Source organism: Dermochelys coriacea, chromosome 4 (genome assembly GCF_009764565.3).
Source record: "Dermochelys coriacea isolate rDerCor1 chromosome 4, rDerCor1.pri.v4, whole genome shotgun sequence".
NCBI classification, from domain to species: Eukaryota; Metazoa; Chordata; order Testudines; family Dermochelyidae; genus Dermochelys; species Dermochelys coriacea.
In genome coordinates this window covers 26009396-26032440 of record NC_050071.1, presented here as the reverse complement: position 1 = coordinate 26032440, position 23045 = coordinate 26009396, and the positions used below count along the sequence as shown (strand labels likewise).

Genomic DNA, 23045 nt, shown 5'->3' with positions numbered 1-23045 from the left:
TGGGGGTGCCCTGGCTGGAGGCCGAACAGTGTTTCGCTTCATGATATTTAGGGTAACCCGGCTAGCCGGGTGAGGGGTGCATGACAGAGCAATCGGTCCCTGGCCGGGGTTCTCCTGGCTGCATTCCCCAGATGGGCGGGTGGGGTCCGCAGGGCTGGGGTGGGGGAGCCTCTCCCCCTCAGTGGTTTCTCCCGGCTCGTCTTCTGCAGTGTTGATCCGGCAGGCTGGCAAAGGAGCCCTTTCTCCCGCCTCCTGGGCGGGCAGGCTGGGCAGCGGCGGTCCAGTCCGGGACTCCAGCGCGGGTTTTGCCGGTGTCTCTGGGCAGGCTGAGCTCCGTTGGCTGGAGCAATGTGCCTTAGCCAGGGCTGCGCTCTCCGGTAGAACATTCACAGGCGGCAGAGAGAGGGGCCAAGCGCGCCCTGTCCCGGGCTCCCCCAGGCACGGGCCGCCCTCCCGGCGCTCCTTTGCGCGCGCGCGCTCTGTCGCATATGCAAATCCGCGCACCCCCCAGCCGGAGTTAGGGTGCTGCTGCTGCTGCCGCGTCTTCCTCCTCTGCAAGACCCAGCTCCCGCAGACTTGTTCTCAGGACTGTGAAATGACCAGTCCTCTTCGCCGAGCAGCAGCAGCAGCCTGGGCACCTGACCTCCGCCGCGCCACCTTCAGCAGACCGGGGGGGAGAAAAGGGCTCCCCTCCTGCCCTCCCCTCCCGCGCCTGGGTGCGGTGGCAAAGCCAGGGGGGCTGTGAAAGCAGCGCAGACTCGGGGCACGTTGGTGGCAGCCTTTGGGCTCCCCAGACCGGACGAGTGGCAGGAGAAGCAGCCACTTGAAGAAGGGAGCGGCTCCTGAAAAGCTGCTCCCCTCTCCTTCCCTGCCTCCCCCACTCCTCCCCCCCCCCCGCCCAAAGAAAGTGGAGTGCGGGGCTTGCTTTTTCCCGAGGGCTGCTGCTGCTGCTGGTGGTGGTTTTTTCCCCTCCTTTGCTTGCTCCTCTGACCAGCCATGGGGAAAGGTCTGGAAAGCACGGCTGCCCGATGCGGACTGGGACTGGGATACTTACTGCAAACGTTCGTGTTACCTGCCCTGGCTATCCTGAGTGCCAGCAGCACGGGCTCCGCAGCGCAAGGTAAGCCACTCGGGGGGGCCCGCAGGTAGCCACCCAGCCTCTCCTCCCTCAACTCCTCCTGAGCTAGTGACTGCACACCTGGATTCCCACTTCCCCAGCTAGCCGGGATATCTATCTATCTATCTATCTATCTATCTATCTATCTATCTATCTATCTATCTATCTATCTATCTATCGAGATTCGCAGATCTATACAAAAAGGGACAGAGAAGACCGAAATTATTTCTTTTTCTCGCAATGCATCCAACTAACTGAAATGACCAAGGGAAGCTTTCTCGGGAGGAAAGGGGGGGGGGCATAAGGAGCTGACACTGCTCTAATATGCGTGTTCTCTGCATCTGTGTGTATTTAGGCACATCGTGCATATTTGTGATGATCCCTGTGTGTGTGTGTGTGTGTGTGTGTGTGTGTGTGATACATTCCTGTGCACACATGCATCCTCCCTGCCCAAGCTGCGGAGTAACTTGAACAGCAAGGGGGTCAGGGGAATTGGCTGTATGGACGCTCGGATTCTCCCACTCCCGGAGCAGTGAGACGGGGAGGCTGGGATCCACACGTTGTGGAACCCTGCAGCTTACCTGTGAGTGGATATTGGTGGTGCCGAGAAGTCCGAAGTCCTGCTGGAGCTGGGGAGGTTCTGATCGCACCCCTCTCTCCCCCTTCCCTTGCTGAAATGGCTTTGCCGGATCTTGGGAAGATGGAGAAGGAGACAGACCCAAGATGGGTCTCCAATTAGGGGACATCTGGGCTCCGCAATCCTGGGTGGTAGGCTGTCACCAGGCAAAAGGGAGCGGTGGGCCGGGTAGCGGAGGACACCAGGGTGAGGAGGGCAGCCCGGAGCTGCTCTGCACTTCCCATACCAACCTGGGCACTCGCACCTCCTTGCCACCGTCCCTTACTCTTGTGCCTTCCCGTTGAGCGACCGGTGTGTGATGTGTGTATTGCCGCAGCTAGTGTCCCTGATGGGTAGCTCGGGTAAACAGGTAATGTGATTTGTTTAATCACGGTCATTTCCTGGGTCATCGACCTGACAAGTTCGTTTAAACAAATAAAATAATCCTCCACCTCTGTAAGGAAGGCTCTGCTGCTGTACGCCTTTGCCCACACTTCCATTTCACACTGAAACTCAGCATACCCTTTGAGCTGTTGTTTGCATCCGTTCCTTTGGACTGCAGAACCGAAAACTTAAGGAGAGAAATGAACTTCAGTGGGAATTTGAGGAGGTTAAAACCAGGCACAGTCAGGAGAAAGGTGTCTATGTTTGTGTGTTGGTGGTGGTGTTTTATTCGTAAGCGTCTGCTTGCTGCTCTAACATCTGTGTGATTGGGGGTGCTGGAAAGAGACCCTCTGAACCTGACTAGGACGAATGAGTTAATGAAGGCACCAGATAAAGGCACATCATGTTAAAAGGGTCGCGATCGGGAAATTTGAGAGCAGAACTCGGCCTAGGTCTTATCACGTCAAAATAAAGAAAAGAGATCAATCAATGAACAAAGCAAGTTCAATAGAGACAGTCAAAGAGGAAGATAAGCTGATTAATACTGAAAAGGTGGGGAGGATGAGCTGGGCATCATGAATAGCAAATTGGAAGTGTTGATAGTGTTTCTTTGTATATTCCTTTAGCCATTTCTGTAAATCTCTGATAGGCTGAGGAGACAGGATCAATTCCCCTGTCTCCTCTCTATGCTGAGAAGAAGCAGATCCTCCTTTTATCCTTTTCTTCCCTGCCCAAAGTATAATATGCCCAAAAGGAGTTAAAATGTGTAGAGTGTAATGTAATTCTTTTTTATTTTACTTGTTCAATTTTCTGTGAATAATTCTGCAACTGTGTTTTTAGTATAGTCTGTAGGGAACTGTAAAATGCCCCTTTCAAAAGTATCATTACTTCCAACCCTTCACAGTGACTGTTTAGCTACTTCTTCAAAGAGCACTGAATCTATATGTCACTAGTCCTGGCTATTACACTACAGATAATGTCTGTATAATACTATTTCTCTCATACTCTGACTGCACATAAAATTTTGCTTGTCCCTTCCTCCCCTCCTACTTCCTCTCATTCCAGAAGTTATATCAGTAATGGAAGGAATGGAAATGGGTTGCTTGTGAAACAACATGGTCAATAAATAGTGGGAATTAGTTGCTTCTGTGTGCTGTACATAATGAAGATTAGGTTCATTAAAGCATTTAAAAGAGCTCTTTGCATGATTACCAAGAAGAAAAAGAGATATTAGAAGTTGATATTTTTTTTGTCACAGCCAAGCAATAATATATTTTGGGGACATAGACTTTATGGGGGAGTGTTGGCATACTGTGCATGAAGGAATTCTTTTTAAAATGATCTCAGTGGAGAGGTACTTGAGAGGACTCCGCAGATCTCCCCCTGTATAATCACCCTGTGATTAAAAGCACACTCATTTATGGCCTTTTTGATAGTACTATACCAAAGTGCTGCTGATGGCTCTGGGCTCCAGAGGACTTTGGTGCTGCTGGCTGACTGTCATAGATTTGAGAGCTTGCCTGTTTAGGACTGAGTGAAGATATATGTGTTATATATTATGTTGCTCTGTGTGGTTATTCTGATCAATTTTCTGTCAATACAAGGGATCTCTTATTCTATTCTCAGATTTATCTCATTTTACTTGAGACCTGGGCTTAGCCAGCATAAGTAAGGTACATCAGAAATTTGATCATGAAAAGGAGGTTACAGAAAATGTGAATGAAGTAAAAATTTTGGAGCATCATGTTGCATTTCTTCTGTGGTTTTTTGTCCAATCATTTTGTATCGCTGGTTCAAGTCTGAGCCAGGGCAGGTTACATGTTATGTATATAAAGATGTTAATTGTACTGTGTGCATGTAAACCTATATATTGGAGAGTATGTAACAATGAATATAGTTGTAGATAGGGGTCATGAGGAGAAAGGATCCTCTTCGATGAAATTGGACAATGGGTAGAAAGGTATTCAACTACTAAGCAGTCAGGAGAACTGTAATTCACATTACAGATGGGGGAGAAATCCAAGAGTTCAGATCGCTCTAACCTCGCTTCTCATAGACATAGAGAGCTCCTTGCAATTTCATTTTTTCACTAACATGTTACTAAACCTCGTTCCATTTTTGCTACTTCTTACATTTACTCTTCATAACAAAATGATGCGTAACAAACAGAAAACACATTGGGCCTGATTCCTCGCACACACCAGAATAGGTAAGGGGAGGATCAGTCCACTAGACCTGAGAAAGGTATCAATGTAAACTACAAAGAGAGTAGTAAATAGGGTACCTGACACATAATATATCTGTGATCATGCAGTGAGAGAAAGAGAGGGAGAGATAACTGGCAACTCTTTCCGTTGTTTGTGATAGAAAGTTTATTACTTGCCAGAGTGGAAGAATCCAGAGAATGTGGCTAGGATTCATTGGTTTGGGTTTTTTTCAAATTTCTCTTTCCATATCTTGTTTGCTAGAACCAGACATACATTTTGGATGCAGATCTGAATTTGCAATCTTTCCCAGAATTTGGGGATCTTCAGATCCGGTATATTGCTTTGATGTTGTCTATATATGTCAAATTCCATTTTTAATGGTGCTGTGTGACAAAGGGTGCTACAATTTAACTGCAGCCTTGTTATGAAGTTTTCATTCCATACAGGGTCAGGTAAGATTTTCCTCCACTTAATGTAATTCTTTACAAAAAAATATTATAGGTTGATTTTTACTCAACCTGCAATCCAAAGTCCTTCTCTATTTTTGTCCATTCCCCTCCACCCATGAATACCCATACTTGGCATCCATATTGCTTTGAACTGTTTGTGTGACCAGTAATAGAAAATGGCCAAATGGAATCCCTTTCTCTGAAGCACACATAGTCTTCTGGTCTTTGGAGGACTTGGCTCCAAATCATTGCTGGTTTTGGTTTTGCAAAATCCAAACCCGATTGATGCTATTTTCTAAAAGAATTCTGCCCCCATTTTCCCCCTTCTTTAGTATGTAGCACTGTTTGTCTTTTGACTGAAAGAAAGAGTCAGGGCATTGTTTTAATTTTACTTGGTTCTAATACTGTTTCTTCATAACTATCAAGTGCTTTTGTCCTCCCCCCTTCACTCCCTTCGTCTTTTGAAGTAGGGTAAGGATGCCTTGGGCATTTTTGGAGCTCTCTCTCCTTCTCTTTCCAGTGCCTCCTGGAAAATAAATCCACTAATTGAGTAATTGGTGGATTTTTTCCCCTCTCTCTAGAGATGCATATCTCTGTGTCTCAGAATGTCAGTATATTCACCATTCAATGGAGCTACTAACCAGCAACAGAAGGACATACACTTTCTACTTTACTAACTTTTTTATTTTATCTGGAGCCATAGAAATATTTTTCTTCAGTTGTCATGAAATCATATGAAAAGCCCGCAGTGTTTTAGTTAAAGGGTAATATACACCAGAGCCCCCAAATCCACATACCCCTGAACATTGGAGGATCAAGAGGTTTAGCAAACCAGACACAAACCATGATCTGATATTCAAGATTGGGGCCCATCTGTATAGTGGGCCAAACCAGAGTAAGATTTTGGACAATGCCCGGGAAAAGAATTTGACCAACCCCAAATTTTGAGATAGGGGATTTCCAAATCTCAACCCAGATCTGAATTAACCAACTCAGGTTCATCTCCAGTAGGAGTGTTTGTTATTTCTATATGCCTGTTCTGTGTGAATAATCTGATGGGAATTTGCCTTTGCACTTACAATTTCTGCCATTGAATCCACATTAAAGTTTTTCAGAAGTTATACTGCAGTTGCTATCATTTCTTGTAAGGCACTCAGATACCTCAGTGATGAGGATGTTACAGACAGATTTTTGGGCTAGTAATGATGGTGTGAGAGCTGGGCAAAATGAAAGTCAAAGTGCATATTAGATCGGTTTTGTTTCGGTTGTTCCTTAACAAAACAAAAACTGCAAAAAACAAACAAAATTGTACGAAGAGAGAGAGAGAGAGAGAGAGAGAGAGAGAGAGAGAGAGAGAGAAAATGTTGTTAATCTTAACCCCCAAAACCTAATTAAATTAAAGTGATAATTTAAAAAGAAAACCATAAAAGAGCCATATGTGCAGATATTTGTCCTAACTCAGAGTACCCTTTATTAGCAACAGCAGCAGTCTGAAAATGCTTGGTGTGGAAAAAGTGAAATATAACATGTGAAAATACTAACCTTTTGGGGATGCACTTTTTAATTAAATACCTAAATGCATCTTGTTGCAAAAGAAGTATGTGTGGGGGGGTGGGGGGGACTTAATTATCTTGATGCATCAGTGGACCATTTTTATTTGATAGTGTGGATGTAACAGTATTTGTATGAGTAAAGAAAGTGCCGAGTAGTATTTCACTGTGAAAATTAATTTATTTTAAAGTCATGTGCCCTTGCAGGTTTCAATGACATTAATCATTTTGGGCCAGATTTTCCTATCCCTTATTTAGATTTTAGTACTGCAAGTATCCTCATTGAAATCGAAATAGCCCATTAACGTTACTTGCTGATTGAGTGGCAACTTAGTCAAATCACAGTAAAATCAATGGGGCCAGCTGTGGAGTAAGGTACTTCTCATTTGGGAATAAGGGATGCAGAATCTGGCCTTTTGTTTATAAGTATTCAGTCACTAGCATCAGATTACAAAATGTATGAAAAGTATAAACACTGAGTACAGCACCATTTCTGATGTCTTTCCATCATACTGGTATCCCTCTTGGTAATTTGGTTGCCTACATAACTAAAATACATGGGTTCATTTAATCATCCTGATGATCAGCATTTACACTTCTCTTGTGTTTAGTCATATGTGAATCATTGATCATGTGGACTTTTTAAAATCACAGTTTCAAAACTTTGTCTCTTCACTGTATTCTGGGAAAAAAATAGTATGTGACATGAAAACTCTAAAAGAAAATAGCATTAAACATATTAAAATGATTTTCTTAATTTAATTTTCAAAGACAGTAATCTTGAAAGCAGAAGTAAAGCTGTGTTTCAAAATGTAGGGAAATCAGTTCCATAGCTGGCCTGCAGACCAAAAAAGAAGGAAATGTGTATTATATTTATATTTAAAAGGCATTTTCACATGACTATGCCAACATTTGTACTTTAGTAAAGGACTGATGCTGTGAGCAGCAGGCTCTTTCCGCTCAATCGTACAAGGTGCAGAGAACCCCCAATTCCCTCTGAAGTCAGGAGGAGTTCAGAGAGCTTAGAACATTAGAGGAGGCTTTCTTACCATGCATGATAAGGCCATTTGTGCATGCGTGAACTTCTGGGCAAATCTTTGGTTTGAAAAATGAACCTAAATGCGAAGTTTCATTCAGCATAGCAGCACAGTCATCTAGTTATCAGTAGCCAATTTTATAATGTATAACATGTTTGCTTCCTGAACTTTAATTCATTCTGTTATCTTTTTGGAATTCAAATGAACCAAATGAAATTTTTGAAGAATTCCAATTATCCTTTTGGAAAATGGTACAAACAGTGCTTCTGTGGCCTGCCAGAAAAAGACTTTTTAATTACTGTAAAAAGTGAGTTGTTTCTTTACAATGGGCCAAATCCTGCTTGCTTTACTCAGAAAGTCCATGGGGAGCCTGGTGTAAATCAAGGCAGGAGGCTTTAACTGAATGTAAGGAATCAATTGTTCAAAATCGTAGATAGCCTTTTTAATTAAAAAAAATGTTTTCTATTCATGACATTTGAGCACATTCCTCTCTAAAATAAAGGTTAATATAAGCCTGAGTGCTCTTCCATTAGGGTGTAATATATTTCAGTGTAAATGTCAGTAAAGAACAAGGGATATATTTTATTTTTTTATTTTTTTGTTTGTTTTTGGAATTGGGAGAGCAATGTTTTAGTTTGTCAAGTGTACACATTATTAGCCACCCAGTGGAGGTGTCCAAGTTTAGCAGACAGCAATCTTGGAGTCAGTACTGATAAAACAGTAATTACCTTGCCTGTCATTTTCATTCGCCACTTTTGCCTTCGGAGTCTACTTGCAGTGATGAAACAGCATAAGCTTTTAAAGTGTAAGTCAGGGATCAAATGCAAGGAATAAAAGAGACAGGCAGGGTTTTTCCAGTCTACTACAACCACCACCAACACAGCCACAGAATACTGTTATACGAAGGCATAGTTCACTGCCAACAGCTTTCAAGGACTGGAGAAGAACAGTGATATTGTGATTTAGTGCATGTGCTCCGCAGAGTCCGGTCTCAAGATCAGATGTCTTTTGGGAATTCCATCATAATATTGCCTATCCAACAGGAAATATTAAGGAAATGACATTAAGCTCTGGGGATGCATATTTCATTCAAACAATGACTTTATTTGCATAATTTGAAATCAGTATTTTGAAAGTTTTAAAAATAAAAGTATATTGAAAATGAGCAGAAATATATGCTGGAATGTGCCAAACCAATAATAACACTATTCCTTCAGTGATCTACTTGTATTGTAAATACCACATTTCGCTATGCCAAATCTAACTGGGTTTCCATTTTCAATATCGATAAGCCTTGGGTGAAATCCTGAAGGTTTAATAGGACTTCACCCTTTCTTAATTAAACATAGTCATTTTGCACAGTGCCACTTGCATTTTTTTAAATTTTGTCATCATACAAGAGTACACAGACAATGAGTTTTAAGTAATGTAACATGTGGCTGATTGTAAGCTGACAGGCAGATACACTATTTGAGGGAAATAAAATAAAGCCCCAAACTCTAGCTCAGTTCAAGTCCCTTTCCTCAGGGCTAGCTCTGTTAATACAAAAATGATTGAGAAACGACAGCAAAGCAACTCAGAACTCTTGGTAACAACCACCAGAGGCCTTTCCAGCTTTCAGCAAGTTAGGAGGGGAGAGCACGCAACCTTCCCCCCAGGTAGTCATTGCTTCTGAAGCTTGTATAGCTCCACCCCAAAAAACCCATTTTATAAACAGAAACGTGGGCAATCCTTCTAACTCATTACACACCGGCATTGAAGGAGCTTCTTTTATACATTGTCACACCATTATCTAAAAATCAGAGCTGAGTGAAATTTTTAATTCAAATGTTTTTTTATCAATTGGGGGTATTTCCCTGGTAAATGTTCTTTTTGGCTTTTTTTTTTTTTTTTTTTGGTTCTTGTTCTGATTGAAAAATCAAAAACTCTAACCAAAACCTGAAAAATTTCAGCCAGTCTGATGAAAATTTTCAGTAAAACCAACAATGTTTGCCAAATTGGCCAAGGCTTGTTGGTTTAAAGTTGCCCAAAACTGAGAATATTTCAGTATTTCAATTAAAACAAGAAAAAAAATTCTGTGTAAACATTTTGACAATAACAATTTTTCATTTCTGTTAAAATTTTTCATGGGAAAAAACAAAACATTTCCCCACCAGCTCTACTAAAAATAAAACACAGAGTTAGATTTGATTTACAAAACTGGTTAATGACAATAATACTTTGTATATCTATAGCACTTTCTGGGCCTGATTCTCCTCTCCATTACATTGTTTTACACTTGTGTAACTAGAATCAGGCACTATGGCCTAGTTACAGTCAATGGTGTCAGACCTCCACTTGGTGCGTACAAAGAAGGGGAGGTAAAGTTGGCTTTAAAGCCACCTTTGCACTCTGCCAAACCCCAGAGTAGGATACATCTACACAGCCCATGACAGTGAGTCTCAGAGCTGGAATCAACAGAGACTCTGCTTGCATTGTGGTGCTAAAAATAGCTGTTTAGGCATTGCAGCTCGGAGCTGCAGCTTGGGCTCTGAAGACCACCCTGCTCCCTGGGCATCAGAACCTGAGCCCAAACACCTATACAGCACTGTAGCACAAGTCCTGCAAACCTGAATCTGTTGACCCAGGCTCTGACAGTCGCTGCCAAGGGGTGGCACTCTTTCTGTTGAGGTACCCAGAGTGGGCAGTTTGGCCCCTGGTACAAGTTAGAGCAGTCTCATGGCTACCCTAACTTACAACAGTTTGTAATAGCCACCTATGGACCATTACACCAGCAGGGAACACTGGAACACAACAGTGTTCTGGCCATGTTTGCTCCTGCCCGGCATGTCCCCTACACAGCCATGACAGAAATGCACAGATGGCTGTCTGCTTTACATCAGTTGCACATATCCCACACTGGAGGAACCATTAATTCCTTTTTAGGGAAGTTTTATCACACCTTTGCATGGCTGTAACATGGAATGGGATCTTACCAAGTGTACATTAACTATTTAATCCTTAGAATCTCCTGCTGTGGCTATAATTGTTCCCGTTCTTGCAGATGGAAACACAGAGGGAGAGATGTAAGAGGATTTGCCCAAAGCCACACAACAATTTTGTAGCAGTGCCAAGATTAGAACTCAGGATTCTCGGATGCTGAAGATTGTACACATGGCTCCACACAATGCTGTTTTTTGTCTGACAATTTGTAAAACAGATTGCACAAAATGAATGCTACCTTGATGGATATTAGATTACTTCATGAAATTTGAAATGATCTTCATTCATTTATGGTTTATTTGTATTCACTGGGTGGTGTCTAGAAAAAATGTAAGTATTAAAGCCGAAGGACAAAACTGTATTTCATAACTCAGAAATGGGTACTTACTAATTAATATGATTGCCTAAAAACTGTAGTAGGAACCATAGGCCTGATTCTTATTTCATGTACATCACTGTAACTCCACTGAAGTCAATGGAGTTACTAAGAATTTGCACAGATCGGAATCTGGTCCAATAGAGTTACTTTGGTGGAAACACCAGCGTAAGTGAAATTAGAATCACACCCTTCATCTTTACTTTTGGTGCAGTAACATTTTATCTGACTGTTTTCTGTATTTTAATCAGTCGCTTTACACTCATAAGGACCTGTAAAAGTCATAAACACTGTGAGGTTGCCTAGGCAATTAAATCAGCATCTTTTTCTCTTGCTGAGGTAACAATCAAGTATAGTGCTGAGGAGCTTGGTAAGGTTCAATTGACCTGGCAACAGCTGAGCATTTTCTCATTATCTGGTATCTACCAATCTCCTTTCACCCATTTTCATGAAGCAAAGTAGCTTTATGGCTAAGTCTCATACTGACTGAAAGGTTGAAATGTTAAGCTATGTGGATTAACAGTGTATCCTTTGAGAAAAGGAAAACTTGGGTTTTTGTTGATACCCTGGGTGCTGGATGTAATTGTTAGAGAAATCTTGAATTCCATCAGTTATATATACCAGGGAACATGCAACTAACCGTTCTGAAATCCTTCAGAGGAAATTGACTCTATCTCAAGCTAGTTTGGAAACTTGTTAAAATGAATAGTCCCAAAGATGTTTCTTTGCTTGCATCTGGTACATTTCATGTACGGAAATGAATAGTGGACATTCTGGGAACATACTTAGTAAAAAGATTCTCAGAGAACAATAGCTCTACCATAAATTTGCTGAAATGATTGTGGGTAGATGATTAATTGCACTCTTATGAAGTGTTGCATTTATTTATTAGTTTTAAAATGCATGGTTTATCTTTGCCCAGTCCCAACATATATGTTTCTGTTGGAAAGTTTACAGTTTGAAAGAAAATAATCTGGTACCACTGAATGAGGTTAACTGCAGTTCAGTCATACAAAATCTGAGGAACAAATAATTAGGACACAGAAATGTCAGTACAGCAAATGGGCCTTATTCTGTTCTCAGTTAAACTATTCTTATATTGGTGTAATTACACTTACTAATTGGTGGAATTACTCCTAGTTTACCCTAGTGTAAGGGAGAATTTAATTCATGCCCACAGTTTCAGTCTGAATTAATCTACTTTTTCTTTGTAAATTTAACTTACATTTTTGCCATTTGTACTCTAAATTGGTACAGACACATTCTTCTCTCCCCTCTTAACAACATTAATAGTGATTTTCTTTGTCAACCTTATTACTGCAATTTTATAAATAATGAGCTACCAGAAATAGCAATAAGTAGCCACAACAGGGATAGCTCAGTGGTTTGAGCATTGGCCTGCTAAACCCAGGGTTGCAAGTTCAATCCTTGAGGGGGCCATTTAGGGATCTGGGGCAAAAAAAAATTGGGGATTGGTCCTGCTTTGAGCAGGGGGTTGGACTAGATGATCTCCTGAGGTCCCTTCCAACTCTGATATTCTATGATTCTAAATTAAAAATCATAATGCCACAAAGAAAAGGAGTATTTGTGGCATCTTAGAGATTAACAAATTTATTAGAGCATAAGCTTTCATGAGCTACTGCTCACTAAGTGAATTCTGAGGGTCACATGTAGTTAGATGAGTGCTATAATGAAGCCCAGAGCTCCTCTTTCTTGTACTCCAGGGTGAGGGCAAAATTGATTACCTACAGGTTTTTATTGCTAGTTAACTCAAACAAACTATTTCTATTAATCTGTTAAAGAAGATTCAGGTCAATGTAAATATTGTGGGTGTGAAGTGTAATTAAAATATATGTAAATGGACATGGAATGAGGTCTGACCCTCAGGCAAGTTGCCAGTACCAATCTTGGTGTCTCATGATTTGGGAACCATGGCAATAAAACTCTCCCAGTTCCCTTAGATACTAGTATCTCATTATAGCTGGAAGAAGGAACCCTTCTTCTGTTATCTAAGCAACTGCGTCTTCATGTTGCTCTATAAACCTCCATCACTTCAGTTCAGACCTAGCTCTCTGCTCACATATGTGATGGGGATGCATTAAATCTTCCATGTGATCGTCCATTCATGCAATGGGCTCTGTACCTTACTCTGTTGGCTCAGAACCTGCCTGGGTAGCTAGTGACCTGCACATTGAGCTTTTTGGACCAATGTGTGCACTAGTTTGTTCAAAGCCATCATTCTTCTGACAAACTTATTTCATGTAGTCATCCTAAACATGTCTCCAGACTGCTGCTTTCTGCCTCCTCACCAGCTTCTGAAGGCTAGAATAACTTCTTCAGCCTCTAGTTCAACTAAAACTGAGTTTCATAACTTGTGTTCATCACTGCTGAACTGAAATGGAATTAGGGTACTAATTGCTCCGTTTTCTTAATTAAATTAACTGTGATCAGAGTGCTAAAAGGTAAGCCAGGAGCTGAAGGTCAGGTGGTTGGGATGCCAGTTAAGTTACTTTCCCTACCCTGTGATAGCCAGTGTTCAGCAAAGAAGGCTTTGGTACTTTTTCCTTGGGGATCTTCATCTGGTGTAGCTCCATTGACTTCAATGCCAATTTACGTCAGCTGATGATCTGGCACTATCTATGCAGTAATTATACTGTATATTGGAATCTGGGTCATGATATTTAGTTTGTACAGGGAGGCAAAAAGACTGTATTATGCAATGAGTTGGTCATATCATTTTGCTACTCAAGCAAAAGAACCATTGAAGTAAATGGTGCTATGCGTCATTGTAGTAGGACTCCAAGATTTTGTCCATGTTGTGGCTCTGTTGTCTTAACATGCATTGATAAATACATTAGATGAATGTGGAGGCTTACTTGTTACAAGAGCTTGCAACAGTGCCTCTTAACTCTGTGGCTCTCGAGCCACCTGGGGCTTTGCAGCTCTGTATTTTGTTCTCTTTTCCTGAGTTTGAACAAAGTTTCACAGAGCATCCTGCCATCAGTGGAGTGGGACCCCCTCCAGGGAAAAAAATGGAGACTCAGAGAGACACTTGCTCTGACAGTGTGAGTCTGTGACATATAGAACAAGACATTTCAAAGCTGGTGAAAGGCTTTGAAAGGCAGACCTTTCACTGAGTCCTAAACACTCCTGCTCTTATTGTAACCTTTATGGATATAATCATATTTACTGTAAGATACTTGTTGCATATATTTTGGTTTTCTTAATTAGTACAATTCACCCCCATGGAGAGGAAAGCATATGCAGCACTTAAATCTTCAAAATAGGGCAAAAGGGAGGCTGAAGTGGTATATAGGACTTGGGCTGGCCCTCTGTACTGGGTAGTATTTCACCCAATAAGTTGAATGATTTTGTGCCTCTCTCTCTCTGCCTCTTGTTCATAGTGAAGTGGCTCTTCAGCTGCTAAAAGATTAATTTCATTGTTTTACATTAAAAACTATTGGCTAAATTATGCAGTCAGTGACTCAGCCTCTCCTTTCGTGTCTATGGAATTACTCCAGATTGGCACCCTAATATTAGACAGCAGAAACTGGCCAACTATATGTTCATATCCACATAAATATATATTACATATAACTGGTGTCATGACTTCCTGCCTGAGCAATCAGCAGGTTTTGAACCTTAGACCTTCAGCATTAAAAGCATGGGCCTCTACAATTTGAGCTAAAAGAATGCCCCCAGTAGCTGGTATGAATAGTGGGCTGTTATCCTCTATAAGACCATTCACTCTCATTCAGTATGACAAACACTTTACATGTGCACTGTAAAAGACAATAACAGTTTTGCTTTGCTAGTTTCTGTCCATTCTCTGCCCTGCAATATTTCCCTATAGATCTTATTTTCTCAGATTTTATTTTGTGTATTGAATACATCTATTGGATGAAACCTTTCAACTGCAAAAAGCAGTGTTAATTTATTGACTTTCTTCATAAATATTTCTGTGGCTGGTAGTCTCCAAGGGAAAGTCTTACATTTGCATTTATAAGAAATCACAGGATGAAAACTGAATTAAAATGACTGAGTGACACTGCATGGACTATTCATTTGCTACATCTTGCTGATGAGCTTTGTCTATGAATATTTGCTTTTCATTAAAAAGAGTCCTCACTTAGAAAAGCTTTTGATACAATATTTGGACCAAATCCTGTTCTCTTTACTCATCCACCTCGCCTCACAGACTTCCATGGAACTTAATTGCTTAAGTAAGGCAAGCAGGATTTGGTTTTCAAAGACAAAAGTTTCACTACCAGCAGTACAAATGTAGAAAATGTATTTTGCTGGCTGAGCCTGGGCTAAGGTTAATAAATTGGTTTTAAAGATAACAGAAGATTCCAGCGTCCCTGGGTTTGTTTTGCATTCGGTGACAGTCACTAAATCAGAGAAAGGAATGTTCAGACAACACACTTGAGGAAAAGTGATTTTTATAGAATGGGTCCATTCCTGCTAATAGCCAGTAACTGCACATAACCTCACTGACATTAAAAGTCCATTAGCTAAGCCCAGTTTAAACAGCAGCTGATGCTATATCAGCTAAATGTACATTAGAATTTTTCATGTAATGCAGCAGTAGCACTTCTGTAATTTTTCTAAAACTATGTACATTAAGTAAAGAAAATGTCATTTGATAGTAATAAGATGCAGAACTCATATTAAAGTGGGGAAGGAGTTGTAATCAAACTAAAGTAACCACCTGGCTACATTAATTAGAAGCATACAATGGTAACAAGAAAAGCCAGGAGTGACAGGTTTGAAAATTAAAGTTAAATCAATATTGTTTGGAAAAGTTTAGGAAATTATGCTTCTGAAACCAGCACAAGTGCCACAAAGGTGCATATTAGTTTGTTTTTTGCTCATTAAACATACTGTGCCCTAATTCAAGAAAATCCACACTTGAAGTCAATGGGAGATTTTTCTTGTACAAGTAATACTGAATTGGATTCCAAGCAAAAAAGGTAGTTTCCTGGTGTATATGACATATGCCTGTTTGCAATAGTTTGAAAGCATTTGAACTTTTCAAGATGCAGTGTTTGTGTTAGAATGGGCTTAAATTGTAGTTTATTATTAAAGCAATTAAGGTATAGCCCTGCTTAAGCTGCTTCCAAAAGTACACTAAGAAATATTTTGTAGAAATGCTTGATGCATGTTTGCTAAGAGGAAAATAAAAATTATAAATGACAATGTAATGAAAATTAATGTGTTCTTTACAAAGCTTATTACTTATCTTTAAAACCAACCACAAGCTGTTAACATAGAGAGATAACAGAGCCCACTAAAGTACAAAGAGCTTAGTGCCCAAATTATATTGGCACCCAACCCGATTTTGTTTGGTCATTTTAAAGTTTCCTGTGAAAATAGATAATTGCGCTACAACTATAATGCCACTGTGGATTCAGACTGAGGGTTGTTTAGTAAGCTAATGTGAGAGCTGGGAACAAAGCAGTAATTAATCACTTACTCTCACATTCACAACTACTGTGAAGTATTACTATAACCTCCTCCCCCCCCTTTTCTATTATCAGTCCATTAGTGAAACCCTGTACAAGTACCAACAAGTGTAGAGTTGTCCTTCAATATATGACATACCTTCTGCAAAAGCCATCCATATATATTCACAGTGGTCACTTAAATTCTTAATGCTCTGTGTTAGAATGCAAACTTCTTAACTCTTCCTTTCATGAGCCTAGCTTTCATTTTTGTTTTCCAAATTTGAAGGCATTTTCATCAATATTGTGCCCAGAACAGAGCATGTGTTAGTGAACCACAGAATTTAAGGAGGGTAATTTAATTGCATTTTTTTCCCTTCTGGAAATGAACATGTAAACATATTACTGCACTAAAGCCTGTTTTTAATTATAAGCAGTGACTTTTTCTTGTTGACAGATTTTCACATGGAAACCTTTATTGAATCTGAGGAGACCTTTTTGCCATCATTAGTTCTTGCTGCTTAGTGCTTTTATCAAGTACAGTAAAATACCATTTGTAATTAATTCTGAGCTTACATGGACATATTTAATATAATTACCCAACAAAATCCTGTTTACTAACATATTGCTTGGGAAACCTGTCTGAATAATCTGGTCTCTGGCACATGTAAACCAGACACTAATAACAGCTGCAAATATTTCACAATATAGTTAGGGAGCTTTGATTTTAATTCCAAACCCACTTTAGGGTTTTAGGGATAAAGCATAGGGCAGAAATGACTTTTCCCATGTTTTGCCTTGTCTCTTGGACAGTTTCTGACATAAGAGATATATAAAAATCATTACCATATTTCATTACAAAAATAAATATGTACATATTTATGAGCTGGGAGAATTATGGAATTGAATTATGTTAGTGCTAACAAGATGATGATGTTCAGATTGGTTCTGGACAATTGCTGCATTATAGTCGTGAATTTTTTCATAGCAATATGCATTGCAATATCAATACACTTTGTCTTTCTGAAGGTTTTACTATTTGTGTCTCGTTGTCTGGGTATTTGTATATTGAGTGTGGAGGAAGATTTGCCTGAAATGTATACATAAAATTGTTAAGTAAAATGACTGTGCAGATAATTCAAGACCCCTGCAAGCTATGCAAACTTTTGATGACCACAAGCCAGATCCTGAGCAGAGTTTACAATGCAATAATGCACACACAAGACCTATCAGATTGTGCAAACTGCCATACTCTGGACCAATCTGTCTGAGGAAGTTTAGGCCTCGTGCTAACTGTGAGGAGGAGGAAAGGACCCATAGCCACTCCACAGTTAAAGTTATGGAGTTGCCTGAGACCTGCAAACTCACCTTTATGAACTTTCCCCTGCATTACTCATGACCCATTTGCCTCACATTTCTCCTCCATCCCTCAAAACAAATACATTGAACAAACAGCTTGTGGGGGATTGGAGGAAGGTCAGTGAGGAGGTCTTTGCTTCTCTTGCTCCTCCTCTTCCCCTCTCCCCAAGATTGCTAGAGGTCGGGTGTAGATTCTTTGGCCTGTTCAGATCCTGGGATTACAGATCTACGTTGGAAATATTACTTTGGGAGTGAGGTCTTTGGATAATATGACCAGTTTTGTCTCTCCATGGCCATCAGTCAGCTGTGGAGAAGCCTGCCCCATGTCAGGACACTGGGAGGTTCTGAACATGCATAATGCATCCTCTGGTGTCTGTGACCAACTGACATGTAGGGTGGCTGAACTTGGAGAAGTCTGTTATTAAGGTGTGCACTAGTTTCTGCAGTTACAGAACCCAAGCTGGCCATGTAACTATAAAGACTGTCACTCTGTAGAAGCCAATGGCCCTACAATTTATCCAATTAGTAATAATAATAATAATAATAATAATAATATTAAAAATAATTAATAATTATTTATACATTTCTTTTTTATTATTCAGCTGATGCAAAATGTGGATTTGTACCAGCTGAAGATTTGGCTCCATAACTCACTAAGGTTTCAGTGTGATTGTGTTCATAGTGGAAAAGTTTTTATCTCATTTTTTTGCCCAGAAAAATCTCCCTGCCTATAAGAATTCTCTCTCTCTCTCTCTCTCTTTCTCTCTTTTCTTTTTTAAAGCAGAAGTACCAAAGCACATTTGATAGGAATCCAGGCAATAATAAACAGATTCTTTGACATCAAACAATCATGAAAAAACTTCTCTATCTTTGTATGATCTTGTCCAACTTAAAAAGATCAAAAGAAAAGATGTGCATCCAGAACAGCAATTATTGGGTAAAATAACTTTTTATGGATATTAATTGCTTTTTTATATGTTAAAAATAGTTCAGTTTGCAGAGATTTTCTTTTAAAGTCTTTTTTTAAGCCAACCATACCCCCAACCACAGAAAATCCTAATAATTATAATGAAAAGACTCAACATCAGCATTGCCCCTCACTGACTAGGACTGTTTGTTCTTAAGAAAACATCCTATTTATGATCAAAAAATGAAATGAACTTTTCCAGGCAGGTCTCCTGTCTCATTAGGGCTGTGTTTTTAGCTATGGAAATGATGAATAACTTTTGATCATCTTATAGAAATGATTTATTTAAAAAATAAAGTTATATTCCCTCCCCTCCCCATCCTTTTCCTGAACTAGACTATGGAAAAAGCAAACAAACAGGCAATATTTTGTCAAGTTAGTGGTTTATTTAGAAATAGTGAAAAAAGTTTTATTTCTCTCAGGAACCAGAGATTTCTAAGTACTTACAGTATTTCTTTTATTTTTGTTTCCCTCTGAAACAAATTAGACACTGTGTTGGGCATAAAGACAAGAAAGATCTATTTCTGAATACAAAATATATAGTAAATACAAAATTCTTTCTCATCTAATTAGCTATTTCTTGGAAATTTTGCATAGGAATGAGCCTATTTATTGGAGTTCATTTGTGGAGATTTTGATCCTCAGACTAAATAAAATGTCACCTTGGGAATAGTATAGTATATATTTAATAGATGATCCTAACTCATGAGCCAGACAAAAAAAGCACATAGACAACCTTTTTAAGGTCACCATAACATGTTATGGATTATGCTATTTCCAGCAACAAAAGGAAGATTATAAAGTAACTGCTCCTCTTTGTCAAGACTCCAGAAAATACAAAGCTAACTTGTCCTGTGTAATTACCACAGGGAATTGTGCAATGGGCTATTACCGGTAGTTGTTTGTAATCAAGTAGACTGAATCTTGCTGTGAGGGGCCCAGCCTCACTCTAGTAGAGAGAAGACATACAAGCTCTTCTGGGCTCAGCCAGCACTAACCAGGTGTGCCTGTAAAACTTGCTCTGTCTGGAGGGGGGAAGCTTAAAAAGGGAAAGCCTGCCCCTGGAAGTGGCAGTGAAAAGTAAGACAACTACTCTACCTTCACAGATTGCTGGCCACAGGGACCAATCAGCAAAGAGGAAGACAGTCACTGACCTTGCCACCCCTGAGATGGCACAGAGCAGTGTGAAGCAGGGTGACCCAAAAGGAGGGGCTGGAGGCACATCCTAACCCTGATTAAAGACACTATACCCACTGATAAGCCAAATCCCAAAGGGTGACCAAAAAGACTAAGAAACAGACCATCTTTTTTTTTCTCTCTGATAATGTCTCTTCCTACTCCCCCCCTTGGGAAGGAGAGAGAAATGGAACTTTTTGTTTGTTTTGTTTGGTGAACCCCTTGTGTGCTACAGATGGGGGAATGACATTGTAAACAACTCAAATTTAATGGGTCTAATGGGGACTCAGGGGAACTCCCAACCTGCCACAAGTGGTGGAGAACTACACCTGGTAGACAGGTTTAAAAAAAAAAGCCATAGAGGGGGATAGAGTTCAGCAGGTCTGAGCAAGATGGAACTGGAATGGTGATATAAGTGGCTAGCGGAGATGCAGCCACAGCAAGCTACTCAGCAACTGCAGTTCCAGCAGCAATTGCTGCAGCAGTGGACCACGCAACAGCAAGTTGAGTTTCATGCAGGAACAGAGAAATGACCCTACGCTGAGCCGTACGTATGAACAACTGGCCTCCGTAAACAGAAAATAAAGGAGCCTCAGTGTGGTGAGCAGTAGCTGCATTCTGTCCTCAAGAAAGAGAAACTGTATTGAATCAAAAGGGATCAACAAACCAAGATAGTGAGGGCCCAGCTTCTGGTGCCACACGGGTACCACCCGACAGTGTTGCAGCTCGCACAAAACATCCCATGTGCTGGACACCTGGGAAAAGAGAAGATATTGTCACAGGTATTAGCCCAATTCTACTGTCCAGACGTACATCAGGAGGTGAGAGAATACTCTTCGTCCTGCCTGGAGTGCCAGCTAGCTAGCGACAAAGTGATTCCTAAGGGGCCCTTGGTCCCTCTGCCCTTGATTGAGACACTCATCTAAAGAATCAGAATGGACTTGGCCGGGCCCCTAAAAAGGACTGCATTGGGGCATCAGTACACATTAGTGATTGTTGACTACGCAACTAGGTACCCCGAGTCTGTAGACCTTCTCTCTGTGAAAGCTATAGTGATAGCACCAGAGCTCTAGAAGCTCTTCTCACACATGGGATTTTCCCATGAAATTCTAATGGATTAAGGGATTAACTTCACCTCCCAGCCGATGCAAGAATTATTCTTCTTTTGAAGGTCAAGTCCCTGGAAACATTGATATACCACCCTCAGATTAACAGCCTAGTAGAATTTAATAGGACTGTTGAAATGCTTTGTTAGGGACAACCCTTAGCATTTGGGCCAGCTATTCTTGCCACTCCTGTTTGCCATAAGGGGATACTGCAGGCCTCTGTGGGGTTCTCTCCCTTAGAGCTACTTGATGGTCACTGGCTGTGGGGAATCTTGGATTTGCTATGAGAGGGCTGGGAGGAACAGGACATAGGTGCCTTAAGCATGCCCCTGTACATTTTACAATTAAGGAAATACCTCAGGGACATAGGGTTATTTGCCAGAGAGAATTTAAGAAACACCCAACATGCACAGTAACAAAATTATAAAAGACTACGGACTTTCTACCTGGGTGACCAGTTCCTTTTGCTGCTTCCCTCAGCCAAATCAAAATTAATGGGCTGGTGGCAGGGTTCATTTGACCTTGTTAGGCAGTGGACTATGAGATAAAACTATCAAGTAGAAGGAAGTAAACTAAAACCTATTATGTGAATCTTTCTAAACCTTGGAAGATGCAAGAGGCCCTGCTGATAACTCTCTCCCTACAGAGCCTGAATTTTGCCCCCAAGTACCGAGTGGCCAAGAACCAGCAATAGGGCCTGGAGGTGAGGGACCCACTACTCTGCGGAGATGGTTTGGTTAGATTTTGCATCTGTTTCAGGCAGTTTAATTCCATCTCAGAATTTGATGCCTACCCAATGCCAAAGATAGATGAGTTACTACTGCAGCTGAGATCAGCAAAGTACCTGAGCACTATCGATCTGACAAAAGGTTATTGGCAGATCTTTTTATCCCCATCTTTGGAAGGAAAAAAAATGTTTTTCTTCACTTCCTTTGGGCATTTTCAGTACAAGTCTATGCCTTTCAGCCTCCATGGAGCTGCTGAGTTTCCAGCAGCTGATGAGTAGGATCCTCAGCCCACACCTTGAATATGCTGTGGCCAACACAGATAGCATTATCTTCTATAGTCCTGCTTGAGGAGACCACCTGCAGCACTTAAAGGTAGAGTCAAAGGGCCTCCAAGACACAGGTCTTACAGCTAACCCCACAAAATGTAAACTAGCCGTGAATGAAGTAAGTCATTTAGGGTAGCGCGTAGGGGGTGACCTCATGAAACCAGTGGTCCACAAGGTCCTAATGGCATGCCCAATTCCCCAGATGAAGAGGCAAGTGAGGCATTTTCTCGGCCTGGCAGGGTGTTTCCAGAGGTTTATCCCTGGTTTCACCTCAGTTGCAGCCCTCCTTATGGAATTCATAAAAGGTAACAATTCAAAGCTATCTGATGGGATGGGAAATGCAAAGATATTAGAGAACTGGAAGTATGACTATACTGGGTGTATGGGTGACCAGACAGTAAGTATGAAAAATCTGAACAGTGGGTTGGAGGGTAATAGGAGCCTATAAAAGAAAAAGACCCAAAAATTGGGACTGTCCCTATAAAATTGGGAGATCTGGTCACCCTAACTGGGTGCCTGTGCTCTTCAGTCCCAATTTTTTTCTTGATTTCATACTGCGCACCGACACCCCGGATATCGGACTCGGTGCTGTCCTCTCACAAGACTTCAGAGGAGAAGAAGGTTGAATCCTATACCTGAGTAGGAAGCTATTCCCTAGAGAAGAGGCCTACTCAGTTATTGAAAAAGAGGCACTGGAGATCAAATGGGCCAAGGATTCCTTTAGATATTAACAGTTGGATAGCCCCTTCTCCTTCATTACAGATCATTCTCCCCTATACTGGCTTCACACCATGAAAGACATGAATCTGCATGCAATACGATGGTACATTGAGCTACAGCCCTATATATAAATTCAGAGGGCAACCACGGGAGGGAAAAGACCATGCTCAGGCCGATTTCTTTTCACAGGAAATTGGAGATGGAGATGACTTGCCCCAAGACTGCCTTTCCAACTTGACAGACAGGGGTCTGAGAGAGATCGAACACCCTCACTCCAGTGGAGAGGTGGCTTATGAGCTCTTCTGGGCTCAGCCAGCACGAACCAGGTGCACCTGTAAGTCTGCTTTGCATGGAAGGGGATGCTTAAAAAGGGAAAGCCTGCCCCCGGAAGGGGTGGTGAACAGAAAGAAGATTGCTCTACCTCAGAGACTGCTGGCACAGGGACAGATCAGCAAAGAGAAAGACAGTCACTGATCTTGCCCCCCCTGGGACTGCATGGCC

The 23045-nt window shown here is 41.1% G+C and overlaps 1 protein-coding gene across 1 annotated transcript in view; it reads left to right on the top strand.

Annotated features, from left to right (window-relative positions):
- Positions 1 to 397: 397 nt before the first annotated feature.
- Positions 398 to 23045, top strand: part of UNC5C (unc-5 netrin receptor C) — a 347179-nt gene continuing 324531 nt past the window's right edge. The window contains 1 exon segment of the mRNA XM_038400403.2: positions 398 to 1120. Coding sequence (XP_038256331.1) covers positions 997 to 1120 — 124 coding nt within the window. The 5' untranslated portion in view covers positions 398 to 996.